We start from the raw sequence: 24,445 nt of genomic DNA on the forward strand, positions 1-24,445 counted from the left end.
TAGTTCAGATCCAACACTCGTAATAAGCACAACAGCTGCTGCTCTCCTCCCGTCTCGGGCATGGTAATTGCGAAACTCCAGGCTCTAAATAATGCGCTCTTAACTCTGCAAAAGTTTAAGGATGCAGAGCGTGAGGAAGAAGCCAGAGCATCTCGTTTTCTGACCTCTCAGCAGCCTGCTGCGAGGCAGCTCAGCGTGTGCGGAGCCCTCCCCTCCCAGGGGAGGGGAAGCACAGCCCTGGCAGATGGCGAGGGAAGGCCCTAATCGTAGGCTCCTAGGTAGGCATCCAAATGTGCGAGCATGGAGCCTTCGTTTTGTCCCTGCGTTGTATGAGATTACCGAAAGCAGGCGTGCCTTGCTAGGGGGAGGGAAGACAACCTTGTTGTGAGGCACTCGGTCGCCTGGTCACAGCTCTGCAATAGCTGGCACGCTGCTCTGCTCCGCTCCTCTGGCCAAGCATGCCTCTTCTGTGGTGGTGGTGGTGGGGCGTTTTTATTTCTGTCACTTCATGCTTTTAAGTTTGGTTATTGTATAAGTCAGGAAGGGCCACCCAACCCTCAGAAGGAGGACTGGGTCATGCAGCTTGCTCTGTATGTCTGAGCAGCCCCCGAAAACACGGTGGCAGAGACGTGGCGGCAGCGTTCGGGTCAGATGAAGCTGTCCACGGACCAGGGCTACTGTCAATGGTTGTGCTGTGCATCATAGCGCTTCTCAACAGCAAAAAACAAGCGATAATCCACATTGAATTGAACTTAAAATTTCAGTTAGATAAGTAATGTGTTTAGGTAATGTAGTGAAACACTTCTTTTGGGCATCCACGAGAAAATCAAATTAAATGCTAGAATATTAAACGTAGCGGAGGAGGAAAAGGTCACCCTGAGCTTCTGTCTGATTCAACCAGAGTGTGCAGCTGGGCTGGACTCAGGGTCGCCCAGGTCCCCCAGGATGTCTTTCCTGTCAGGCTATCCCCGGGTGGTGGCCTGTCACATCTTCTGTCAGGGTTGTATGGAAAGGCTAAATGCTGAGCCAGCAGATGGAAGCAGGGATTAGGCTGCTGCCTTGGTGTCATGCATTTTTCAGCTACAGATGAACTTTAACCTGATGAGTCAGAAAAAACTGACAGCAGTGCTATTCCCAGTCGTTTCTTCCCTAAATTACACTGCTTGGTGAATTTGACTTAAGTTTAGGAGTAACTTTTGGGTTAACTAAAAAAACATTCTCTGGTAATTTGATAGTGATTCAAATCTTTCTTTTGCCAGACTCTCCTGATACTGCACACTGTGCCTACTCAGGCTCAGATTCCAAGGCACCAGAGAGATAATAATTGCATTTATTCCCCTTGGATAAGAGATCTGGAAACACTACTGCTCTGTCACCTTGGGTTTCTTTGGAAGTCTCATAGATTGTCAAAATGGATACACTGCCGTCCTATGGTTTGCTGTCCCTTATCTTTGAATTAATGCAGTATCATGGTATATCTTGAATTGTGCCTCACCGTCTCTGACGTTTCAGCACTCTGAAATCAAGCTCAAGAGGCAACAGATCGTGGCCGCAGCCTCTCTCACTGGCACCTCCACCCCCTGCGCAGTCCTGGCTTCAGTTGTCCCTCTCCCAGAGAGACTCTGACAGATGGAGCTGCTGCTGGGCCCTGGGCTGCTGCCAGGGGGACATCTCTGCAGATCAGTGGCACCCGCGTCCAAACCTGTCACTGCCTGGATGGCCCTTCAGACCTGGGAAGCTCCTGGGAGGTCTCCTGGGAAGCCAGCCCAAGGCTGCGTGTCTGCACAGTTTGGTTTCCTAGCACACACACTGTAGAAAATGGACTAGTCTACGAGAGTAAAGGTACTGAAAGGCACACGACAATAAATAAAATTGTGTTGTTATTTAATAATTGAGCAAATTCCTTCTCATGGTGGCTGCCTGTAGTTTTACACATGCAGTGTTATTTCCCACTGTAAATTCTGAGTCAAGAAACGCACACTGGTTTTGGACTCTGCTAGGAAGAGGTGATTCCAAGTGATAAGTGAAATAAACATCAATTTTTGTTTGTAGACCATGTTACATTTTGATAAATATTAATATTAAAAAAGCACATGTATGCTTACACTCTGAGGTACTGTATGACTTCAAAGAATAATTTACTTTGGCAAATAAACTCTCAGAATTATGGCAATTTTCATTCTCTGAAAAGTTAATCGAATCATAAAGGAGAATGAACAATAGAATAGGAAAACCCTTAGCTGGATTGAGATGTTGCAAGTACCGCACATATGTGTATCCTAAAATAGAACCATACTGTGCCTTTTTGAATATTTGTTTATATCTGTTAGCTTCCTTAATGGAATTAAAGGTAATTCAACTTACTGACATACGTTGCAGTGGTTATACAGTTTGATTATGATTCTCAGTTCAGATCTTATGCTAGCAGTATTAAACCCCCCAAAAGTGTGATCTCATATAAAAACTCATTTCAAACTATCAAGGAATTTACTAAGCATCCTAAGAAACAGGAACTTCTTTTTAGGAGAATTAATGTAAGCTCTCTAGACGTGCTTCGTCACCCCAGTCGTTGTACTTCATGGATAATCTGCCTCTGTTGTTGTGTATTTATTTATAACTATCCCAGTTTCCTGAATGAAAGGTATAATGATAGTGTTAGCAATACAGCTTTTAAGAAGTAATTGTTTTAAACTCAGAGTCATTATTTTTTATTTCATTGTATAGCTCTTTGATACCTGATATATAAATACCTAAGATACTTAGCTATTAAATGCACATGAACTATATTACTAAATTTCTATGCGGAGCTAGAAGCCAGTCTAACAAGCAAAATAGGCGACAGATGTAAAATCAGGATGGTAAAAACAACGGTTAAAAAGAATCAGTAAAATTATTTTTTATAAGCTTTTAAAAATGCAGATGCTTGAACTTTTTATGGAAAAATCTTGGCCTATAAAACAAGTATATTTTTTATGAGTTCGGGATACTTAACGACATTTTATGTGCTGCTTGCTTACTTGCTTTCTGTGTCCTGTTGGCTAAATACCATTACTAACGTACTGAAATAAGCCCAGGGTTAAGACTTCTTAGCTTTCATCCTGACTCGAAGGCTGACATACAGTGTTTGGCCTTTGGCTGGTTTAACCTTTCTGTCTGTTTTGCTTTATGGATGAAGGAAAGATAGGCCTGGAGAACTGGCTATGAAGAGTAATTACCACTTGCTATATATACTGCTTTCATAACTCAGGATTTCCTGTACGTTGTGCGCACGGGAATCCAGCATTTCAGAAATAAAACACTAGACAAGAACTTCAAATTAAGGAAATAATTATGCAGGAGTTAAAGAGGAAGGTAATTCTTCTTTGGGCAAAACAGATTTTTAACTCTAATTACAAAGGTAAAAACTTGTGTGGTAATTCAAATCCTTTCAAAGGTGACATATTTTTCTTCCTTGATTCTTTCTTTTCTGGCAGCTTCTGCTGAAGAATAATCTTCTGTCTGACCTGACATTTTCTTCCTTATTTGAACTGTGATTCTTAATCTCAGCATTTCTGTGTTTAAACAAAGAAATGGTTGCCTACAAGTGGATAGGAATTCATGAAAAAGGCTTTGCTCATTCATTATTTATAAGCTTCTCTTGTGATATTTTTTTTTTTTTAATTGGAAACTTTCGACGTTTATTGGTTATTGCTGATATGTGATAGGAATAACTGAAAAGCTTCCTGGTCCTGTTTGACAAGGATATACTGTGAAAATTAAGATTACATTAATTTGCTAAGAGTTTCTACAGGATCCACATGAAATGTTACTGTATTTATTCTGAAGGAAATTAACTTTCATGACGCTTGGTTTAATTCAGTAATGTAAAGGTATTTAAAAAGGCATTTCCAGCTTTTGTGGTAGATCATTATTTTGTGAAACAGCTTTCAAAATGAGTGAGACAAAGGGAAGACAAGTTAGAAGAGATTTTGCAGGCTATTTGCACAGGACTTAGAGAAATATGGGAAGTGTCCTCAGACTTGTCATCAGTTTGCAGTCTCCAGCTTAGGTTTTTCACTGCTTGTGTTTGGCCCATCTTCTTTCCTGGGACTTGTTCTCTGAATGCCCTTGGTTGCAGGATTGCTGTCGCTCACGGTGGCACATTAGCTCTTCAGGAGCCTTCGCAGTAGGCAATAGAGGGAATGAGAAAGAAGAGCTAAGACCTGTCAGTGACAAATGATTGCTAGGTGACTGACAGTTTAAAGTGCCAAAGAAAAACATTGACTCTTTAAAAGGGAATGTGACCAGAAGCCAAACTGGAGAAAGGTGAGGCTCAGGACATCATAATGTGTCTGCACCCTACACCCTGTCTCTGGACTGAACCCCTCAATGAGTTGCCAATAGCTTGCAAATGGTGAACTTTCAGATAAGTTAGGTGTGTCTTTGAAAGTGTGAGCACTTGTGCTGTGGCGTGATTTTTCATTCATGTCTAGGAGATGATTTGAAATTTGAAATGAAAAGTCTTTCCAAATTTAAGGGTGTACAAGACTTATTGTCAGGTTCCTAAGTATCTTGAAACATTTCAGGTGTGTATGGTCCATGCTCAGCTTCACCTTTTTGGCAGCCACTTGGGCATTTTCCAAAACTCTTCTGAGATCTGACGAGTAAATATTTCCTATAGCTGCCAGCAGTCCTGTTGGGCTGCAATGCATGGATGACAAACAATGTGCAAGAGCTAAATGTTTCTGTTGTAGGACAAGGTTTAATAATACTGGATACTGAGGGAGGCTGCTAAGTGCTGAATATGCAGCAAGATTTCCTAATGTGCTAAGCATCTAATCACTCCCGCTGAATTACAGTGGTTAAGCAAGAGGGGCAGTTGACAAAGAGTGGGAGAACGGACTGTTAAACTGATGTCAGAGCAAGGTTTTCAGGGAGTACACTGATAATTTCCTGAATGGAGAAGCGGGAGGAGCTATGTAAAAAAATTTTGAAAAACTTTCCAAGGAGAAGGAGACATGAAGGTGGCACCTTATGCAGGGATGTTTTTTTCAGGACAAACTAAGACCTAGATACTGTGTATTCCTTCAGCTATAGGCTATGTCTTTTTTCCGCTGCTTCTAAATTGAGAATACCCTGGGTGTCCTTTAGATGAGAAACCCCAGTGACCCTTAGCTTGTCTTGAGAATAGTCCACAGTAAGTTTATTGAGTTTACTTTAAAATTCACTCTATATTTGTTGGAAAGTGAATACTCATCATTTGCACGTTTGTCTTTGTAGTTCGCATGGAATTCTAAGTTTATAAAGAACTCCAGTGACATAGCAAAGTATAAGTAGTGGCAAGCTGTGGTAGGCTGTTTAGAGCTTTGAGGTCCTTAATTTTCATTTACAGCCATGCGGTTTGGGCACCACGGTAATGTTAGGGCAGACCTGTTAATTTGTCTTTGTTCTGGTGGACTAGACATAGTTTTTTACATTGGTATAATCAACGAGATGTGTAGGAGGTCATTAATGCGTTCACACATCGATATATGTCTTTGTGTAACTTCGTAGGATGCTGTGTTATTTCAGAGTGTCCTAACTATTATAAGTGTAAATTATACTGCCGAATGTACTGGTGTAAACATTTTTATATTGGCTTAACTGCATCACCACTAGGGTCTTTGTACCGTTTCAGTCAGATTGGCATACGTGAAGGTGCTATAAACTTTAGATACAGACGAAGTCTTAGCATCGTTAGGAATTAGCCAGCATTGCCTACATAGAGGAAAACACAAGGAATCCATCTGTCCCATCTCTTGTGCATTGCAAGTGCTTTCTCTCATCCTTAAACATCTCTCAGTAGAAACTGTCTTCATGAGGTGTGAATAAGTACACTTAGAAAAATGTAGTGGAAATGGAAATTATGACATATAGTGAAAGGAACTGAAACTAAGCATAGTTTCATCTGAAAACTCTCAATGTAAGCGGTTATCAGTCATACTGGCAATCACAATATCGTTGTGCATTTTGGTAAGTTTGTTTTACTCAGTTGACGTCAGTTGCAGGATTATTTTTGGTTTTATTGAACAAGAACCTGATATGCAATTAAAAATCTGTTGTATTAACTTTGTGAAATGTGGCCCAATTAATTAAGTGCTAATGCGTCAATTTGTCTGGAGTTGCTTAAAGTGCGCTATAAAATTCTGTAATTAAACATGTCAAAGAAAACATTTTAATTCACCTTTAAGAGTAGTTCAGTTCTTTGTTGGCAGAAGGCTTTCATCTTGGCCACATCAGTAATCTATTCTGTGACAATTAATAAACGAGACGGATTAATTGTTTATAATTCTGTTAGGTATAATTATCAGTCACATATTTCTGGGCCAGTTTTTTGGGTGTTGGATAGTTTTCATACTTTTCTGTTCCTGTGTGAAAGAACAGCTGCAGATTCAAGTTCTGAAATCACACTGCTCCTGTCATAGTATGGACAAACATTATTTCACAAAACAGGTATATTTTCCCTCATATCTTTCTTCCTCATTTTAACCTGAGCAGGGGGGTTTCAATACGATCTCTCTGTCATGAGTATGGAAAGAACAAGTTAAAAATAATGAAAAGGCTACAGAAAGAAGCCAACATTGTATTCTGAATACTGTGTGAAGGATTTTGTTGGTCTGTTTATTTGAAGGAGTTGCATTTCCTCCTGTCCTTTTGTTGTTGAACACACAGAGATTTTGACAGATGTGAGCTACATTATACAATCAGTAAACTGACTTGAATAATTCAGAATTTCCAAAGGGAACTCGAGAGAATGGCATATAGAAAAGTAGAGCCTGCAGTCACATTCGTAGCTATGTTGGCCTGTGCAAGAGAGCAGCCAGTTATACTGCTGCCTCCTTGCTTCCTTTAATTAATATTTCGAGGTGACTTTGTCACTGATCATGGCTTTTGCTTGGGGAACTGAAGAACCAACAGCTGTAGTTTGCTGGGAGTACAAAAGACCACAAAGACTGTTTGTGTCTCCCCCTCAGCACTCCTGTAAACATACTATGATATGGATAGTATATCCTTCCTCTCAGTAAAAATACGATTTATTTCCCTCATAAGCTACTTTCCACAATTGCAAATACTTTAAGATATTGAACATCTTTATGACATTTCTTGACTTCAGTAAACCTTGGCATGCACTCTATGAACTGTCCTTTTCCATTTGTAGTGGACAAGGCATTGATAATGTGGTTGCTAGGTACTAAACACTTCCGGCCCCCCCCCACACACACACACTCACACTCTTGTGTTTCGAAGTCCAAAACAGTCTCTCTCTTCAGCTCCGTCTGCCATGGAAGTTTGTTTCTCCAAACAGCTCTACCAAGCTCCATTCCTAGCTCCTGGTGCCTGGGCTAGTTAGTTGAAGGCCGCCTCATCTATATTGCACGACATTGCAGTTACCATCATAGGCACATTCTCCGTGTTACTTTCATCTGTAAAGGAAGCCATGTTAAGAATTTATCAATGTCACATTTATCACGTGGCATTTTATGTCACATGAAGCAATCACAGAAAAAGGTTCTCAATTGCAGTACTTTAATCAGTAGACCACATATTTACACTCTCTTTTGTGTGTATGCTTCCCCTCCTGTTATGTGCTTCTCACATCTAATCCAGTCCCAGTAAACCGCTCCATACAGATATGTTTGTGGAGCAATTAGTCTTTTCTCTTCATCAGAGGTGTCAGGTTTTAGCCTGTTGCTGCAAAGTTGTGGGTAGACCAACGCCAAGGTGCGTGTTCTCCCTGTTTGATATAAGTAAGTACTGTGGACTATCCGGCATCTAATGTGCAAATTGTATGTCGGTGTGCATTCTGGTGTTTGCCTCTCTTCTCTCTAGGTTGTGTTTTGATGTTTTAGATCTACAGGTAATAACTGTCATGCTACAAATACAGGCGGAAGTGAATTGGTTCGCTTTTTAGCAGTAACCGTTTTAACTTTTAGATGACTACTGGGAAGATTTTATTGTTTAAGACTGTCAAGGATTTATGCATTTATCTCTTTCACAGAGAATTTTCAGCTGGTGACAAAAAGTATAGTCTTATGTTTACTCCTAAGAGTATGTAATCCTGTGTGGATGGGCTTTGTGAAACCGCTGCTGGACACCAGGGGATTGTGTTTTTATTCCAAACTAGTTTTAGGGCCCCACAACTGCTCATGTGAAAGGCAAATCAGTTTTCAGAACTGCAAACTCCAGCTTTTGATGGGGGTACAGCAAATGCTTAGCTATTTCCGCAAGATTTGCAGCCCAGCCTACAATTCTGCGTAAACAGTTTTAACAATAAGAAGCGTGGCTTATGTAAGGAAAACTTTTGCCTCCTGTGGGCTCTCAGATTAGTATTAATCAGCCTGCAGATTTTACTGAAATGGAGCTAGCTGCTCCATTCAGCAGAGCTGAACAGGCACAATAACTTTGAGTGAGAAAGGAGAAAAGGTTAATGTGGCGCTGTTGGGTGAAATACAGTCTTTTCAAATTTGCCGTCTAGTTCAAGATCATCAGCTCCCAAAATCAGTGTCACAAATAGGGTCATGAGCTCGGAATTTAAATGTAAATTGGGTTGTGCATGCCCAGGCATAGAGGCCTGAAAGGAAATTTTTGGCTCTGCTGAGCCAGATCATCAAAGAAAACTTTAGCCAATGTGCCTGTGGTTTATAAGTTTTAGTGTAAAAGTGATAATTTAGTAAGTTCCTGCACTTCTAAGCCATACCAAAACCCCAACAGAAACAGCAGAAATTAATTGATGCCAGATGTCATCAGGAGGGTGGGACAGATATGTGCCAGAGTTCCAGCTACAGTGGCCAAGGCAGCAGCCAAACAAATTCAGTTCCTATAACTGCACTACTCTACTCCCTTAGGTACAAGAAGGCCATATATATGATGATAGTCCCAAAATAACAGATGGGAGTAACAGTAAAATCTTAGCTCACGTGCACATTGGCTTTAATTATATAACATAGTATGCTTTGCAGTCGGGGTACTAGTGAGTTGCTAATTCCCAGTCAGAGTAAGCGATTAGATTCCCAGCGTATCTCTTAACTAGCCGGTCTACTCCATACTGGCTGGAGCCTGCCGCTACGACTCCCCTGGGAAGTACTTCACGAAGCAAAATGGCCTACTTGTTTAAATGGGAGGGAAACACGTGATTTAGCCCTATCTGTTTTCACAGCAAAATGGCCTGCATGGTGTGAGCCAGTAAGTCTGTGATCTTTCAGCTGGAGATCTCTGTGCCCAATAACAACAATTCCCTGGTTATGTAAATGAGTTCTTAAAAATACTTTCTGTTTCTTTAAAGAATCAGAAATATTTCTTTTAATGATGTTAGCTGTCTGGCATTCTGCTTTAATAATTCATGCACTTCAGGCATATTTCTTTTCCTTTTGACATCCTGTCAAAAAAAAAGGCAAAACCAGTTAAATAATTGAGAACATGTGAACTGCCATAAACAATCACTCTTCTTTGCTTCTCTGCAGAAAGAAAGGAAGTGAAGGTGGGAGAGTACAATGCTGTGGCTGACACACTGGAAATAATCAACAACAGCATCAGGTTCCAAGGTAGGAGAAAAAAACTGGAAAGAAGTACAGGAATGACATGGATAGCTGTGTGTAGTTTGTAAGATTGCACGCTGTTAAAGAGCTGCTTTAGGATTTTTAATATCAAAAAGCTATGACACTGTATAAAGAGAAAGGGAACTGAGCTGTGCCTAAAAATAATAGAAGGAGAATTCTGAACAGACAGTTGCAATGTTTTAATATTGTATACTTGTTTTTCATTCCAGTAACTGGGACAAATTCAAATTTCTACGTGTACACAAATGTTCTTTAATATTTCAACAAACGGCAGATACGTATTCTATTTCATCTCCACCAATCACTGATGTTCTAATTTCATCCCTATTTCCCACACCCCCAGTTCATCTCACCTGAGGGATGCTCTCGTGTGCTGTGTTTGCACACACAAGGAGGAGGTGGTTGTTTTTCTTTGGAGTTGTCTCTTAGGTAGTTAGAAAAAAGGATTTCAAAATACCAAGGCTAGCTTTAAGATGGCCCATGTGAAACAGGGCCAGAGAGGGTGTTCAGCCCGGCAGCGCTCCCAAGGTCCACAGCAGGCATATAGCTTGTGGTGCCGTGTCTTCTTGCCATTTTTTATCCCATGCTGCTGCAAAGTTAACATGGGGACTTCCTCTGCCCTCACAGCCGTTGGAGTGCGGGCAGACCCACAGCTTTCTGAGCATATGAACATGGCAGCCAGATGTCAGCTGAAATGAGTTTTAAGGGTCTCTCCTGTTAAATGTGGGCATATACATTATTTTTAAAGCTAAAAATTAAGATTTAATCTTAAGGTCTGCTATGGTGCAATTCAGTAACAGAAAGTGAAGTTGGCTTTGTGACATCTGTGTGGTTTCTCCTGGGAGTGGTGAATGAATATCAAGCTGCTGTATGCAGTGCTCTGCTACACCTGACGCCAGTGTCCCAACGCCCACGGTCTGCATGAGCATGACTGGGGTTTCACTGCAGTGATCTAATCCATGACCGCTTGTCCATCTGCTGGAGCTCCCCGCATTTCTTTTTGGTATCCTTTGCTGGACTTAAAAGAGCACAGCTACATGCACTTCTCACATCTGTCTGGAGAATGAGGCTTTGGAAATGAAGAGTGCAAAATCTGTCCCGGTTGCCAAAGTCTGGGACCCAGCAGATTATTTTTGCTGCAAGGAGGAACTGATGATGTAGTTGAATACTGATTCAATGCCATTCATTTCCGGAGAATATATTCAGGATGAACCAAGTAACAGCAGATAGGTTTTGCCCATATCTCCATGCCTTTATGGATCGTAGATGATGGGAAAAATACTCTATTCAGGCTTTTTTCAGGATGACTCCTAGTTCTTGTTCTGACCACATCTGGTGTTTCTTCCACTCCTAGCCTGTCTTCTATTTGTTGTAAAATGCATTATGTGACTCACGGTGGACCTTCTCCATTTACCCACCTTAGCTTTTCATTGAGGCAGTCATGTATTCCATGCGGAGGGCACTGTTGTTACATCTTCCAGGCAGTATAGAAAACTTCGTAACTTTAGGTATTTGAAAGGAAGAGCAGTAAATATAGCCCTGTTTAAACCATTGCATAAAATTGCACACAAGAGAACAATAATTCATGATATTAGAAACAATAGAGTTGAATGGCCATTCCACAAATGCAAAAATACGTTTTATAGAATCACTGGTTGTTTATATTTAATAGCTATAAATCATCAATATACCCTGTATATTTTAGATACAGCAAGGTGGGTTTTTTTTCTTTAATATTAGTTCATTTAATGAAGGCATGTGCTTTATTGTATTTTTATCATGTTACTTGTTGCCTAATTTTGTGAAGTGTCATGCACTGTAAACGCATGCTCTGAGGTGGGAAAGGGAAAAGGGGAAAATCTCAGGTATTTTCTCCAACATCAAATCGGCAAATGGTCCCTTGACTGTCACTTTATTGTGATCACCTGAAAGGAAATGTTTTTGCCAAAACGTTGGGCGTAAAGACCAAAGGATAGCAAGTTTCGGTTGTCTGAATTGTTTCAGCTTAGCTGGTATGGATATAGCTGTTTATTGTATAAATCTTTGAATATTCAGCGGGTCTGCAGTGCTCTGCCTGTGCAGACGTTTTGTGAAATGAAGTTGCTGGGCCCCATGCCGGTGGTCCTCACAGCCCCATGGATGTGAAAGGACAGGCTCTGGCACTGTAGGGTGCGCAAATCCCTTTCTGAAGGAAGACAGTGATGCGAAAGACCTTTTGCCAATCCCCTGCACCAACTACAGCAGGTAAAACAGAGTGTGGGAAGTAGGGAATGCAGAGCTTTACAGCAGTTGTCGGAAAGTAATTCTTCCATTAGACCGAGAAGCCTTTAATTAGTGGGAGCTGACTGTCAATCAAGCACATGGCTTTAAACATAGCTTTTAAGTTCAGACATTTAAGTCCACATCTGCAGGGATTTGAAAAGTGGCTCTGTCCGTATAGAACCTTTGCTATCCGTTTTTACATATTGCTCCCAAGGGACAATGGGACTCCACAGAGTCCTAAGGGCACTAATGACCCTGCCTGGCCCCCACTTCCCCCAGGCTTCCCCCACCCTACCCACAGCCCAGGACCCCATTTCAGTCCCCCCAGGGCCATCAGCCCCTGTGTCATGGTTTAACCACAGCTGACAACCAGGACCACGCAGCTGCTCTCTCACTTCCCCCACTTGGGATGGGGGAGAGAATCGGAAGATGAAAAGTGAGAAAAACTCATGGGTTGAGATGGAGACAATTTAATAGGTAAAGCAAAAGCTGCACACACAAGCAAAGCAGAACAAGGAATTCATTCACTACTTCCCATCGGCAGGTAGGTGTTCAGCCATCTCCAGGAAAGCAGGGCTCCATCACGCGTGATGGTTACTTGGGAAGACAAGCACCATCACCCCAATCCTTCTTCCCCCAGCTTTATATACTGAGCACGACAACATATGGTATGGAACATCCCTTTGTTCAGTTGGGGTCAGCTGACCCGGCTGTCTCCCCTCCCAACTTTATGTGCCCCCCCAGCCTGCTCACTGGTGGGGTGGTGTGAGGAGCAGAAAAGGCCTTGACTTCTTAGCAACAAACAAAGACATCACTGTTTTACCAACACTATTTCTCATCCCAAATCCAAAACATAGCACTACACCAGCTGCTAGCAAGAAAGTCAACCCCATCCCAGCCAAAACCATGACACTCTGCCCCAGTGATGCCACACCAAGGCTGGTCCCCAGCTGTGCTAAGTATCTAGACAGGCTGTTTGAATTTGCCCTGGTGATAATGGAAGTATGCAGAGAAATGATGCCCTCTGTTTTCTACTTGTTTCTCTGTCACTTGTTTCAGGAAAGCATAACCTCCCAATAAACTTTACAGTCATAGTATGCATTTTAGCGTTTATTTACACTTTAAAATAACGATAGTTAGCATATATTTTACGGGGCTCTGCGTTAGGGTTTTGTTGTGTTTTTTTCTTCCAAAGAGGATGTTTACCTGCTCCAGAAATACAGACCTTCTTGTCAATCAATGTGACTAACATATGTCTGTCAAAGTCAATGATTTCATCAGCTACTGATCTGATTTACAGTTGCTAAACCTGCTAAATTGAGGTATAGTACTGAGGAAAATATATTTTCTTAGAGAAATTCCACACCTGGCAGAGCTTTAGCCTTTTTTCTCTTGAAATTCTAGGACTTGAGCCTCCAAAGGACAAAACAATTATACAAGAGGAGCTACGCAAGATCTCCCTGCCTCTCTACAGCATCCTCTCAGCCCTCACCATCCTAGGAATGATAATGGCCAGTGCTTTCTTGTTCTTTAACATCAAAAACAGAAATCAGAAGTAAGGCATTCATGTTACGTCTGTCACTACTTCTTTAGTATTTAAATGCCATATTTGTAGAGTCTGTCATCAATACATATATATATAAGAAAAATGTTAAAACTGTGGAAAGATGATATTTTAGAACTATTTAATTGAAATCACTGTGTAATATATTCACATTGAAACAGATTGTCTATCTGTTAAGACAAGAAGACAAGTTCTTTTATTCTGTCTGGAAAGCGTAATTTTTTTATTTATGTTTGGCTGTCTGCTATTAACATTAACCCTAGCTAATTAATCCATTAGTAAAATAGGGGATCTTTTTACTAAACATTCAAAAACCTGAAACAATACTAGACTTTATGAACCAGCAAATAGCATGCATGCCTATAGATTTCATGGAGTTCTACAAGAAGGGGTATCTGTTTGCCTGGTTACAAAAAGCTCTTCTTTATTGCTCTAATAGCCTAGCAATAATCTTGTCTTCTTTAATGTGCTATCACCTTTTGTCCGTAGACTAATAAAGATGTCCAGTCCCTACATGAACAACCTTATTATCCTTGGAGGGATGCTTTCTTACGCATCTATTTTTCTTTTTGGTCTTGATGGATCCTTTGTCTCCGAAAAGACATTTGAGACACTTTGCACAGTAAGTAATTCCATATATTCTAGTTGAAGATAGTCTTGCAGGAAGCTCTGCGAGAAATGCAAACAGAAAAGTTCAATAGTTGGATGTGTCATTCCATTTAATCACTCATTCTCTTAGTTCTTTCCTGGAATGTTTCTGGGACCAAATTCTGAAACATGCACAAAGCTGTATTACTATTATTATTATTATAAGTGAAAGCTTCAAGTGCGTTGGGATTTGGCCTCAGACTAAAAGAGTACATGTACTTTCTTGTTCTGAAATTATATATATGAAGATGATTTATTAAAGGTTGTGTTTGTAGCGTGACAACTAGTAATATCAGTGAAGCTACTATGTTTTCTTTAGAGATTCCATATTATTTTAGACTTCATGACTGCTGCTTATGTGGGTCTTTTTACTCAGTCTTTTTGGCTGAATCTCCAAAGATTTCTACTACTATTTCCAAGCGACGCTATAAACTCATACAAGCCTAGATCCATGTGGAATATGTTCTAGTTAAATCAAAACAAGAAACTCTGAAACCAAATTAAATATATCCACCTAGAAGCTTGTAATGTCTTAATTGCTCACTGTAATAAGGATGTTTCTATGGTTTGGATTTGCTGCATGAACTGATGGGGGGTTTGGCTACTGTTGCTTTTTGGCTAGTACCGGAAGCTGATCGCACACTGCAACCAGCCACCACTTCCAACTACAGTACATTCTCAGCTCCAGTGTAGGAATAATTCGTGTGACTAATAGCAGCATCATTATATAGCAGCTAGAGTTTTGTCCAGAATTTTGAATATTGCTCGTTATGAACTATCACATAGAAATCCTACTTTGAAAACAAACTGAAAATGTTTAGAACGTGAGGACCAAAGACTCTAACGTTTTGTCTTACTGTTGCCTACAGTAGTCTTCTGCTTTTGTCAGTGCACCTCTATAATCCTTAGCATTAGGTGATGCACTCAGCCCTTTGTAACAGAGGATTCCAAACAAAATTCTGGAAGCAGCCTGACTTACAGAGGCCATTTCAAAGAAGCGAAAGAACTTCAAAAAAAAGATACTCCTTCCAAAAACAATGCAAACAGCATTTAAATTTATCAAATATTTTCTCCTAAAACAATCCTAAGACTATGCTTAGCCCATTGTCTCAGAATATAAGACTTGCTCAGGAGTTACCCTCGCTGTGTTTTTGATCCTTCTTCAGGTCTCTAGAAAGATGCAGTTCACAGCACCTTTTTTTAGGAGTCCGAATTTCTGGTATCATCACTGGAGAGAGAGAAAGTTTACTTCCAGAGAAAAATTCGAAGCATGACATTTAGATGCCTAAAGCTACTCGGTGCAGATACATCCCAATATTTCAGCTGGAGTCCCTCATACTGACTAGAACTATTATAGAGGTGAAATATCCCGTGACTTGTTCAGTGATACCATTTCAAAACACTGGAGACCTCTTTAGTACATGCCAAGATGCACTAGAAGATACAGTATAGGTGTACATATAGGATTTTATCTGCAAAGTCGTAGCTTCCTTATTTGTGCCTGGACACAGCTGTATTTTAGGTACCTAAACGTTAGCAGCAAAAGGCAGGAGAAGCAGAGAACATACAGTCTTCCTACAGCTAGGGCGCAAATTCCCTATGGAGCTAGTAGAAAGAGGTGCCTCAAAAGCTTCAAAACGACAGTCCTGTTCACCTCTCCCAAGCTGGTATATAACTCTCTGAATACATGGGGACCAATAGGAAGTAGAAAATGCCAGCACCCATATTTTATCCAGCAATTATGCCGTTTTTGCGAAACGGCTCCTAATGGAGCTGAAGTGTCATTAGGAGGCCAGTGGTTGATACCAGTCCCCATTCTTCTCTCAGCCTCTGTTGCAGAAGAATCTAGTGGCAGAAGAATCTAGTGCAGGAATCTGGTGCAAATTTTAGGGCCTGATGTCTGCTCAGCCTTTAGGGGCTTGTAACTTCACTGCCAGGCTGTAGACCATTGTATGACGAGGCTACAACCCTCCTCTTGAAGCAGCCAAGCACTGCTGAACAGAAGGAAAGTGGCAACCAGAGGTACTTAACAGCATGGAGATGTTCTCGGGAACAGGTTTCCATCCAGATTTAGCCATATAAAACTAAACTTAAGTCCTCCTTTAAATGTGAAACAGCTCAGTCTTAACTCTGAAAAATGAATGAACATCCAAAATCCTGTGCCTCTCATCTAGAACATTTCTGCTATCTGATTTTTCTCTAATTTGCTTATCAAAATGTAACCACTACTCATGTTCTAAATGCAACAAAATTTAAGGGAGGCTGCGTTGTTCTGTCTTATCTTACATATGTCTTCTTTTTTTCCAATTTGTATCTGTCACATTATGTTAAGTCTGTTTGTCTGCCGTAGAGGAAAAGATCTGAATGGGCACTTGAGTAAGGTAACTGCTTTACTTAACTGACCAATAAAAGAAAGGGATGGGGGAGAATACTGTGTTCTAAAGCCAAATTTTTATTAAATATCGCCACATGCCTTAAACAGAGATCTGGGTTTTTTAAACATAGTTGAATATTATATCAACAGAGCAGAGTCTGTAAGATTTCTCCCCAGTCTTGGCTTTCCAGGTTTTCAGCCAGTAGAGAAGCGTTTTTGATTGTGCTTTCCTGTGCATGGCTACTGATTTATCTTATGCATCCCAGCTCTATCAGTGATTAGTATTATGCTCATAGATGCAAGAAACCCTTCAGAAGCAACCTATCAGGAAATTTTTTCCTACCCTCCTGCTCATTAAAATAATTCTTACCAAATTTCCTCCTCCAATATTTTTTTTTCAGTGGGATAGCTTATGCTTCTTGTAGAAATCATTTTTACATGGCCATCATTGACTGTGGCAATGCACCTTCCTTGTATCTAGACAACTCTGAATTAATGCTGGGGAATTCATAAATATTGGAGACAAACCCACTTTTATGCTCAGTAACTCTTCTCTCTCTTCTCCTTTCTCCCCAAAACTACTAAATGCTGGGTCCAATGTGTACATTTGACTCCATGTCATAAACATCTTTCCATATGGGCAATATGTGTAGAGGTTTCATAAGGGCTGCTTACAGATACCAGTTAAGGATCAGGCCAGTATGGACGTCTCTTGAGCATTCATTTCCCTGGAAATGCATGATTTTGATCAACCATTTTAGCCATATTAGACATTAGCTTAAAATTCCCATTTTATGCAAGACTGTGACTTAGCCTTCAAAAGAACCAGCTACACTGGAGAGTGATCATAAAAACCCATTGAACCGAAAACATGTTCGTAGAACAACTACATCTCAGGCACAGAGAAAAGCCATGTCAGTGAAAGGAGAGATTTTTTTTTGCAAGGAAGTAAAAATTTTGACTCAGCTTTTATAAGCAGATGCAAAACTACAAAGCTGTCATTAGTGTTATACTCTCTAAGCCAAGTAATCACCCTGCCTTCTATATTTCAAAAGCAATTATATCTCACCAGAGTAGCAGTATACACACAATAGCAAGTTTATTTAATGAGATATGTTATATATGGTCTCTGTCTAATTTTCTGGTAATTTTTTGACAACACTTACAGGACATCCTTAAATACTCCTGAGTCTACCCACAAAATTCAGGAAAAATGGTTTCCAAATTGTAGGTATTACATTCCAAATCTATCACTTGTGCTTCCTCTATAACACAATGTTTGTGGCATTGTTTGGAGAGTGAAGTGCTTTGCAGTCTCTGATCTTTTTGACTTTTCTACAACCTTTATGTACATATGGCATATGTTTTATGCTGTAATATTCTAAGGACACTCAAACATGATCCAAGATTACACCAGTAACACCTGAAAATTTCAAAGGATTTCTTTGATAAGTTGTACTACCATTTTCCACTCTGCAAGGCAGTGGTTGTAGGAGGATGTGGTCTATAAGTCAATATGCTGAAACACAGAACCAAGTGTGAAATGTATTTGAGAGTCAGCAGAGCACTTTAAACATATGGTGAAAAAATTTGCTGAATAGGGTTATTATGTAAGTCTTTGAAATTATATAGTGTTGACTCTGTGTTAGAGTGGGTAACTGGTTCCCAAACTAACTCAGTTTTATCTTGGTATGCTCATTTTCTACAGAAAAGTAATCAAATATATTTAAATACATAATAATTTGTGTTCTTATGTTAAGAATTCATAATACCAAATGTAGCATCATTTAGTCCCATGTCATATTGTGTCATATTGTAAATCTCCAATTACATGAAATTGAAAGTATCCAAAGCAGTGAATTCTGAGAAAATGGTCAGTGTATTATAGAACCATTAGATCATGTCTTACTTAATAGCGACTTTATTGGTTGTACAGCAAAAGGAGAAGCAATACAATATTTCATTAAGTGCATTTGTATGCCAAAGTAGAAAGTGCTTCAGATATGAGGGGGAGAGAGGGAGAATGAGAATGATCTATCTTTGTTTTTAATCTCAGAATTACCATGGTATCATAGCAAGAAAGAAGTTAGAAGTAAGGGTGTGAAACGAAATGTGATGCCAACTGGAAAAATGCAAGCAAGTGGAAAAATAATTGAAAGCATTTATTATATGGAAGAGAGACTCGAAATTAGCAATGCCAGTGACATATCCTATGAATAGAGTTTAAACTGACATACTAAATAGAGATACTTAAAATAGAGAGATAGTAGATATGATCATAACGTTTAGACTTCTGTAATACATTCTACTGAGAATTTCATGTTTTACTTTTAAGACGAGTAATGTCTCTACAAGTTGGAACTGCTGTGGGACGAAAGGCTACTATGGCCTAAGGAGGAGCATGGTCTCCTCTATAATGCTTCTCCTCAAGTAGGTAAATAAATGACATACATGTTCTCGGATATAACTGATTGGGTTGGGTCAAAAAAGAAGATTGTTTTAAGTATTCCAGGCTGCAGTAAACTGCCCGTAGTCTCCACACAGAAAGGTCTGGTATATTGGGTAGTAGTAGACTGAACAGCTCTGCTTCTCCCCAGTCCTGGTGGTCCTGATGCGTAGCAGCACTTTCTCCTAGAGGGTGTGCTGCACTGGGTGACGGAGTGATAGGGAAGGGGCAAATGATCTGTTTGGAATAGTTCAATATAGTTCATGCCATTCTGGGAGAGATCTATTCTAGAGACAGCAATTGTCTTCCAGTCTCCCATTCAGAGTCTCCACGTTCCAGAGTTCTGCAAAGACGATACATCAAAGATAAGAGGATCTAAGTCGTGCAATTTACACAGTCACTAAACTTAAGTGTACATTAGTTTGTTTATTTCATTAACTAGTGTAATTGATATGAATTGCCAAAGCCAGGCAGATATTCTGTGATTCCTGGTGATCTCACTGAGTCCTGTCTGTTTTGCCTTGGATAAAGTAAGCAGAATGCATGAAGGTTTTTGCACACCTGTGGTGTTCAACGGCTCCCTCATCCATCCCAGGTTGCGCTCAGGCTTTCAGTTTTCAGTCAGTTGCTCTCAGCCATGATGAGGTGTTTCATTTGGAAACAGGCTTTGTACAGAAAGAAGGAACAAAACAGTGGGGTGAGGTGGTGTGCAGAGACAGAAAGAGAGAAGGAAAGAGTGGAGATACCACTGGTAAAGTCCAGCTACCTACTGCAGTGTGTGTGACTATCCAGACTTTGTATTTTTCTCAATCAGACATCCTGAGAACATGTACATTCATGTCAGCTGTAGATTTTATAGACCTTCTCTTCTCAAAGGCGTACTTTAATCTATGACCTTTAAATGTATCCAGATCTTCAGAAGCACTTAGGGATTTTTGGCTGATATTATTCTTAATTATGGATCATGAACACTTGAAATCTGACTCTGTCTTGTAGGCAGGTCTCTGTACCCGTGAAAGACAGGGTTTGTTCTTTTTTACTAATTTTTCATAGTCATATGTCCACCCCGCTGAGAGAACATCTAGGCAAGGTGGAACTCCGTCGTCCACATTGCACCTTTTCTTGCGAAACCCTGAACCCATGCAATGTGAAGATTGCAGCATAATATAACAGTGAAGATACATCCTGAAAACCACATCAAACAGAGACTGTGAGAGATCAGGGAGGACAAGTCAGGCGTGAGAGGTTATTAAATGGGTTCCTAGGAGTGAAGGGAGGCTGCAGGTTGAGGGGGATGGTGGGCAATTAGCTAGAACTCTGAAAGTTGAGCTGGCTGAGAACAGCTCTGGAAGCAGGGACTTGCCTTTAGTGGTAAAGCAGAGAGAGGGAGAAGATGTGGGAACCTTCTGTCTATTTATTTATTTCTGCTTTATCTTCACTTGTCACTTCGAGTTTTCTCTGTTTAACCTTTTTTGGGGTAACAGACTGAAAGGAGAACATCTGGGCAGTGCCACCTGAAAGCTGTGGCTACCTTGGTGGGCAAGAACCACTTGCACTAGACCCTGTGCTACCAAATAGCGTCTAGCCTTGATATTTGGTTAGTAGTTTATGATGTGCTCCTTATTTGTACCCTTTATGCTCTTCAGGCATTGCCATAGGTTTGGGGGTCTTTTTGTCCCCCTTTGGACTTTATATTTGCCTAATTCTTTTTCTCAAATTGTTTAATTTTGGCCAGGAATTAAAAAAAGATAGACACTCCGCTCCTACTGAACTGCAAAAGGGTTTGGACCTCTAATCCATTTCTTTGTCTCTGGAAACCATAGCCTTTGTTTGTATTTTTAGTCTGGCCTTTTTCATTTTGCACGTATTCTCTAGTTTATTTCCTACTTAATTGTTTAGCTGTTAATTTTAATCTCCCTTTTCTGTATAATCACTTCCATAATTGTCCTCGCTGTCGTTCAGTCTGAGACTGATCTCACTCCTATTTAATTCAAAGGCAATTCTGTTACTGAGTTTAACATGAGCCTGATCAGCTTCTATTTTAGTAAATGACATTTTCTTGGGGGAAAAAAAAAAAGTAGAGACAAAAGTTACAAGGCTGAATAGATCCTTGAAACAAAATTATTTCATATGCTGAAGCAAATACACCACAACCTTGCCAGAGATTTATTGAGGTAATATTTATAGAACATTTTGCCTCTTCTTCAGTAGGACTACAGCCATATTTTAAAGCCCCCTTATAGAATCAGGAGAAATTGTAATATATTTCACACTACCCATGGATTAGTTCTGAAAAGTGGTCTGAAATATATTAAGAAATCACTACAGGAGATCTCACAGCATGTGAAGAACCACTGTACTTAATTTATGTGAAAACAGCAGGATTCAATTCTCTAATGTTATTGCCACTTAGGTTTTACAAGAACTGTGCCCATGCCACACAAATTCTAAAGAATGAGTTAAAAGTTGTAAACACGTGTCAAAAAATGTTTGATATAAATGAGAAAAGTATAATCTAAATGCATGAACTCATTCTTTGGGGCCTGCCTGTGCTCACACCGGGGATTTTGCCATGGTTAGTAGATCAAGCCCCAGTGAAAACTTGTTGAGATGACACACTTTTGTTTATCATCATTATCCTTTATGTCCCCAGTTTGCCGAGAAAAATAGAAGGCGCTTAATTTTCAACTCATGAGTAGTCCGTAGAAATCAACAGAATTGTCTACTTAAAGGTAATTGTGCTCTCCAGGGCTAAACCCACAGCATGGTTTATTCTCACGTTTGTCACTTTTAAGTGCCTAAGTCTAATACTGAGATGCCACCAAGCTGCTCAGCACTAACATTCAGCTGCAGCCTAACCCTGCGGGCACTGCACCTTCCAACCTGCTCCGTGTGCAAAACTGGCTAATTAATGACATTCCCAAAATTAATCAGTCTGAGGCTCATAAACTAAGCTGGAGAGTATCTGGAGCGTCAAGTCCTATGAAAGAAAGATTTGAATGTTTTTATTTAAAAGAAACCATTATAATTAAGGTCTTGAGATGGTAAAAATGATGCTCTCAAGAATCTTAAATCCAAGTATTCCTCTGCAGGAACATAATCTAAGTGTTTTGCTAACTGAAGAAGAAATTGTCAAGAAACCAAGCTGTTTCGCTATCCCATTCACATAATTGTTATTAAAAAAAAATAAGTCACATGGAGAGGTGATAAGAAGTTTGTAGCTTTATATGCAACACATGGAAGTTCTTTGTGCTTATACTTGCTTTTCTTTATTCTTCATTCTGAGTCTTTAATCCCATTTTCTTGTTTGCTTGATATTGGCAAACTGGATTAGAATAGCAAATTTAAAACTGCAACAACAGAGGGTTGTTTTGGCTTTTTTTTTCCCCCAACCTAACAGAGGAGTAAAATACATCACTTTCTTGATCAACTGCATTTGAAATTTTTATTGTTGCTTTCTTGAGCTCAGTACCTTCCCAGGTATTCTTTGTCAGTTCATGACTGTGTGGTCTTCTGAATGCATATGCAGTGATGGTCAAATGTGGGAAAATAATTCAACTTCTTTAAAAGTGAAACTTTTTACCTTTCATCAATTCAGTCCATTTTCCAAGATAACCTTATTTTATAATTTTATATAGAATTGTAATTCTATTAAAATAAATTCAAATAATCTTGTTGTTTATCTGAAAGTTAACAGTACCTAAAATAGTGATTTTGTTTGTAAGCTTCATTTTTAGAGTACATAAACACCAGAGACTTCTACTTCTTTGTTAAGAGTGTTTCTGATACTTTCACCACTTACTAATTTCCCCTTACTAATTCATTGTTCACAGTTAGATGGCTTCTTTTATTAATAACGAGTTGTAATATCAAAGAACTTTGTAGGTCTGTTGCACAGATATAGAAATAGTAACCGCTTCACCATTCACACAACAAGATGATGGGAAAGGTGCAGATAGCTTTGTGCGCAGATATCAAATAGCAACATTCAAAACGTAGGCTAGCTCAAGGTTGAGAGGAAATATGATTCAAATGGAAGTAACTTTATATAAGGCTGTTAAGCTTTCAGTGCTTATTATATGATGGAAGAATAGTCATACTTAAAGAAATAAAAGATCTTTAGCACCTTATGGATAGGTATAAAACAGAGCTTTTTGTTGCAAAGGGAAGTTGAAAAGAAATGCTCCCATGGGATTTAAGAAGCATCTTGTTCATAAATGCAGTGACTCTTTGGCTGAACCTTACAACATTTGTTTAAACATTAATTTTTGACAGAAGTGGATTTTTGTTTGTTTCAAATAAACATCGTATCTGTCCCAAGTCTGGAAAATGACCCAGAATGGGTTGTTGCTTTGTGGAAACACTTTCAGTGGTTGGTGGTGGTCAACTGTGTTGTCCACCAAATAAACGATTTCTAGCTTTTTCAGCTCTCACATGGAATGCACCTGTAAAAGCTTCTGTCAAGTCACTTATAAAAAGCACAAGTTACAATCATGGGTACATACATAATATTTTCCAAAATAGACCCTAAACCAAAATAGTGTAGGAAGGATAAAGAAAAGAGAACCAGGAAACTGCATTTTAGCATCTGCATAGACATGCTTGATTATTGTATACCAAATAATATTATCTCCTTTGACACTTGTGAGTTGTCTTTGAGGGACAGAAAACAAAAAATTTGTAGGAAATATTCAATTAGGCAAAACATCTTGTTCAGAAAAAGAAGTAGCCAAGAAATCTAAGCAGGTAATTGAAGGTATATCCTAAAATTCAGTGAAGGCATGAGGAGTTTCGTAATGACCTAAACTTTTAAGAAAAAGATAAACGGTAGGTATTTTTACAAATTACCCTTCTATAGGAGCATAGGCATGTTTTCAGGTTTTGTGTCCAGTTTGGAGTAGGAATCTGAATGCAAGTTTCCCGTCTCCTAAGGAGGGGGGATTCCTGCTCGTTTGGTGGGTACTGGGGGGAGGGTGACCTTCCTCAGCCTCTGCTGTTGAAACGCATCATTAACAACTTCCAACATGAGAGAATTGCTGATCGATTGTCTAACGTCATGGTCATGCTCCCCAATTATCGGTGTTATTTTTATCATGTTCTTTCAAATGAGTGGGATTTGGATGTATAATACATTTAAGGAAATAAATGGGCAGATATATGAATTTCACAGGCTTTTGCTGTTTTCCAAATTTTTCATTTTGCTGGCTGCATTAATGAATTATAGCAGACAAATTCGAGGTCATTTTCTTCAAAATTAAAAATTTATTTTCATCTGAAACTTACCATCTCATTCTTAGCAACAGTGACCTCATTTTGACAAAATCTCCTGGTATGTTTAGGCTAGAATGTTTCCAATACAGACAACAATTATATTATTATAATTTGCACAATCCACATCAGGAATGCATGAAACTTTTTCAACCAAACATGCTAGAAATAACATTTTTCTGACTATCCAGTTAGAAACATATTATGAGCATAATTGGATTTATTACTATTCCCATGAGGCAATTACTGTTTCGGTGAGAACAAAGCAGAGCTTTGTTAGAGACATGAAAATACCATGTATCTGTTTG

The 24,445-nt window shown here is 39.5% G+C and overlaps 1 protein-coding gene across 1 annotated transcript in view; it reads left to right on the top strand.

Moving 5' to 3' along the window:
- GABBR2 (gamma-aminobutyric acid type B receptor subunit 2) overlaps positions 1-24,445 on the top strand; it is a 491,662-nt gene that overhangs the window by 311,946 nt on the left and 155,271 nt on the right. Inside the window, exons 9-11 of the mRNA XM_063326323.1 lie at positions 9,480-9,560; positions 13,242-13,392; positions 13,891-14,023. Of these exons, the coding sequence (XP_063182393.1) occupies positions 9,480-9,560; positions 13,242-13,392; positions 13,891-14,023 (365 nt within the window). The remainder of the gene's footprint in view (positions 1-9,479; positions 9,561-13,241; positions 13,393-13,890; positions 14,024-24,445) is intronic.

The sequence above is a fragment of the Chroicocephalus ridibundus genome, chromosome 2 (assembly GCF_963924245.1).
Source record: "Chroicocephalus ridibundus chromosome 2, bChrRid1.1, whole genome shotgun sequence".
NCBI lineage: Eukaryota > Metazoa > Chordata > Aves > Charadriiformes > Laridae > Chroicocephalus > Chroicocephalus ridibundus.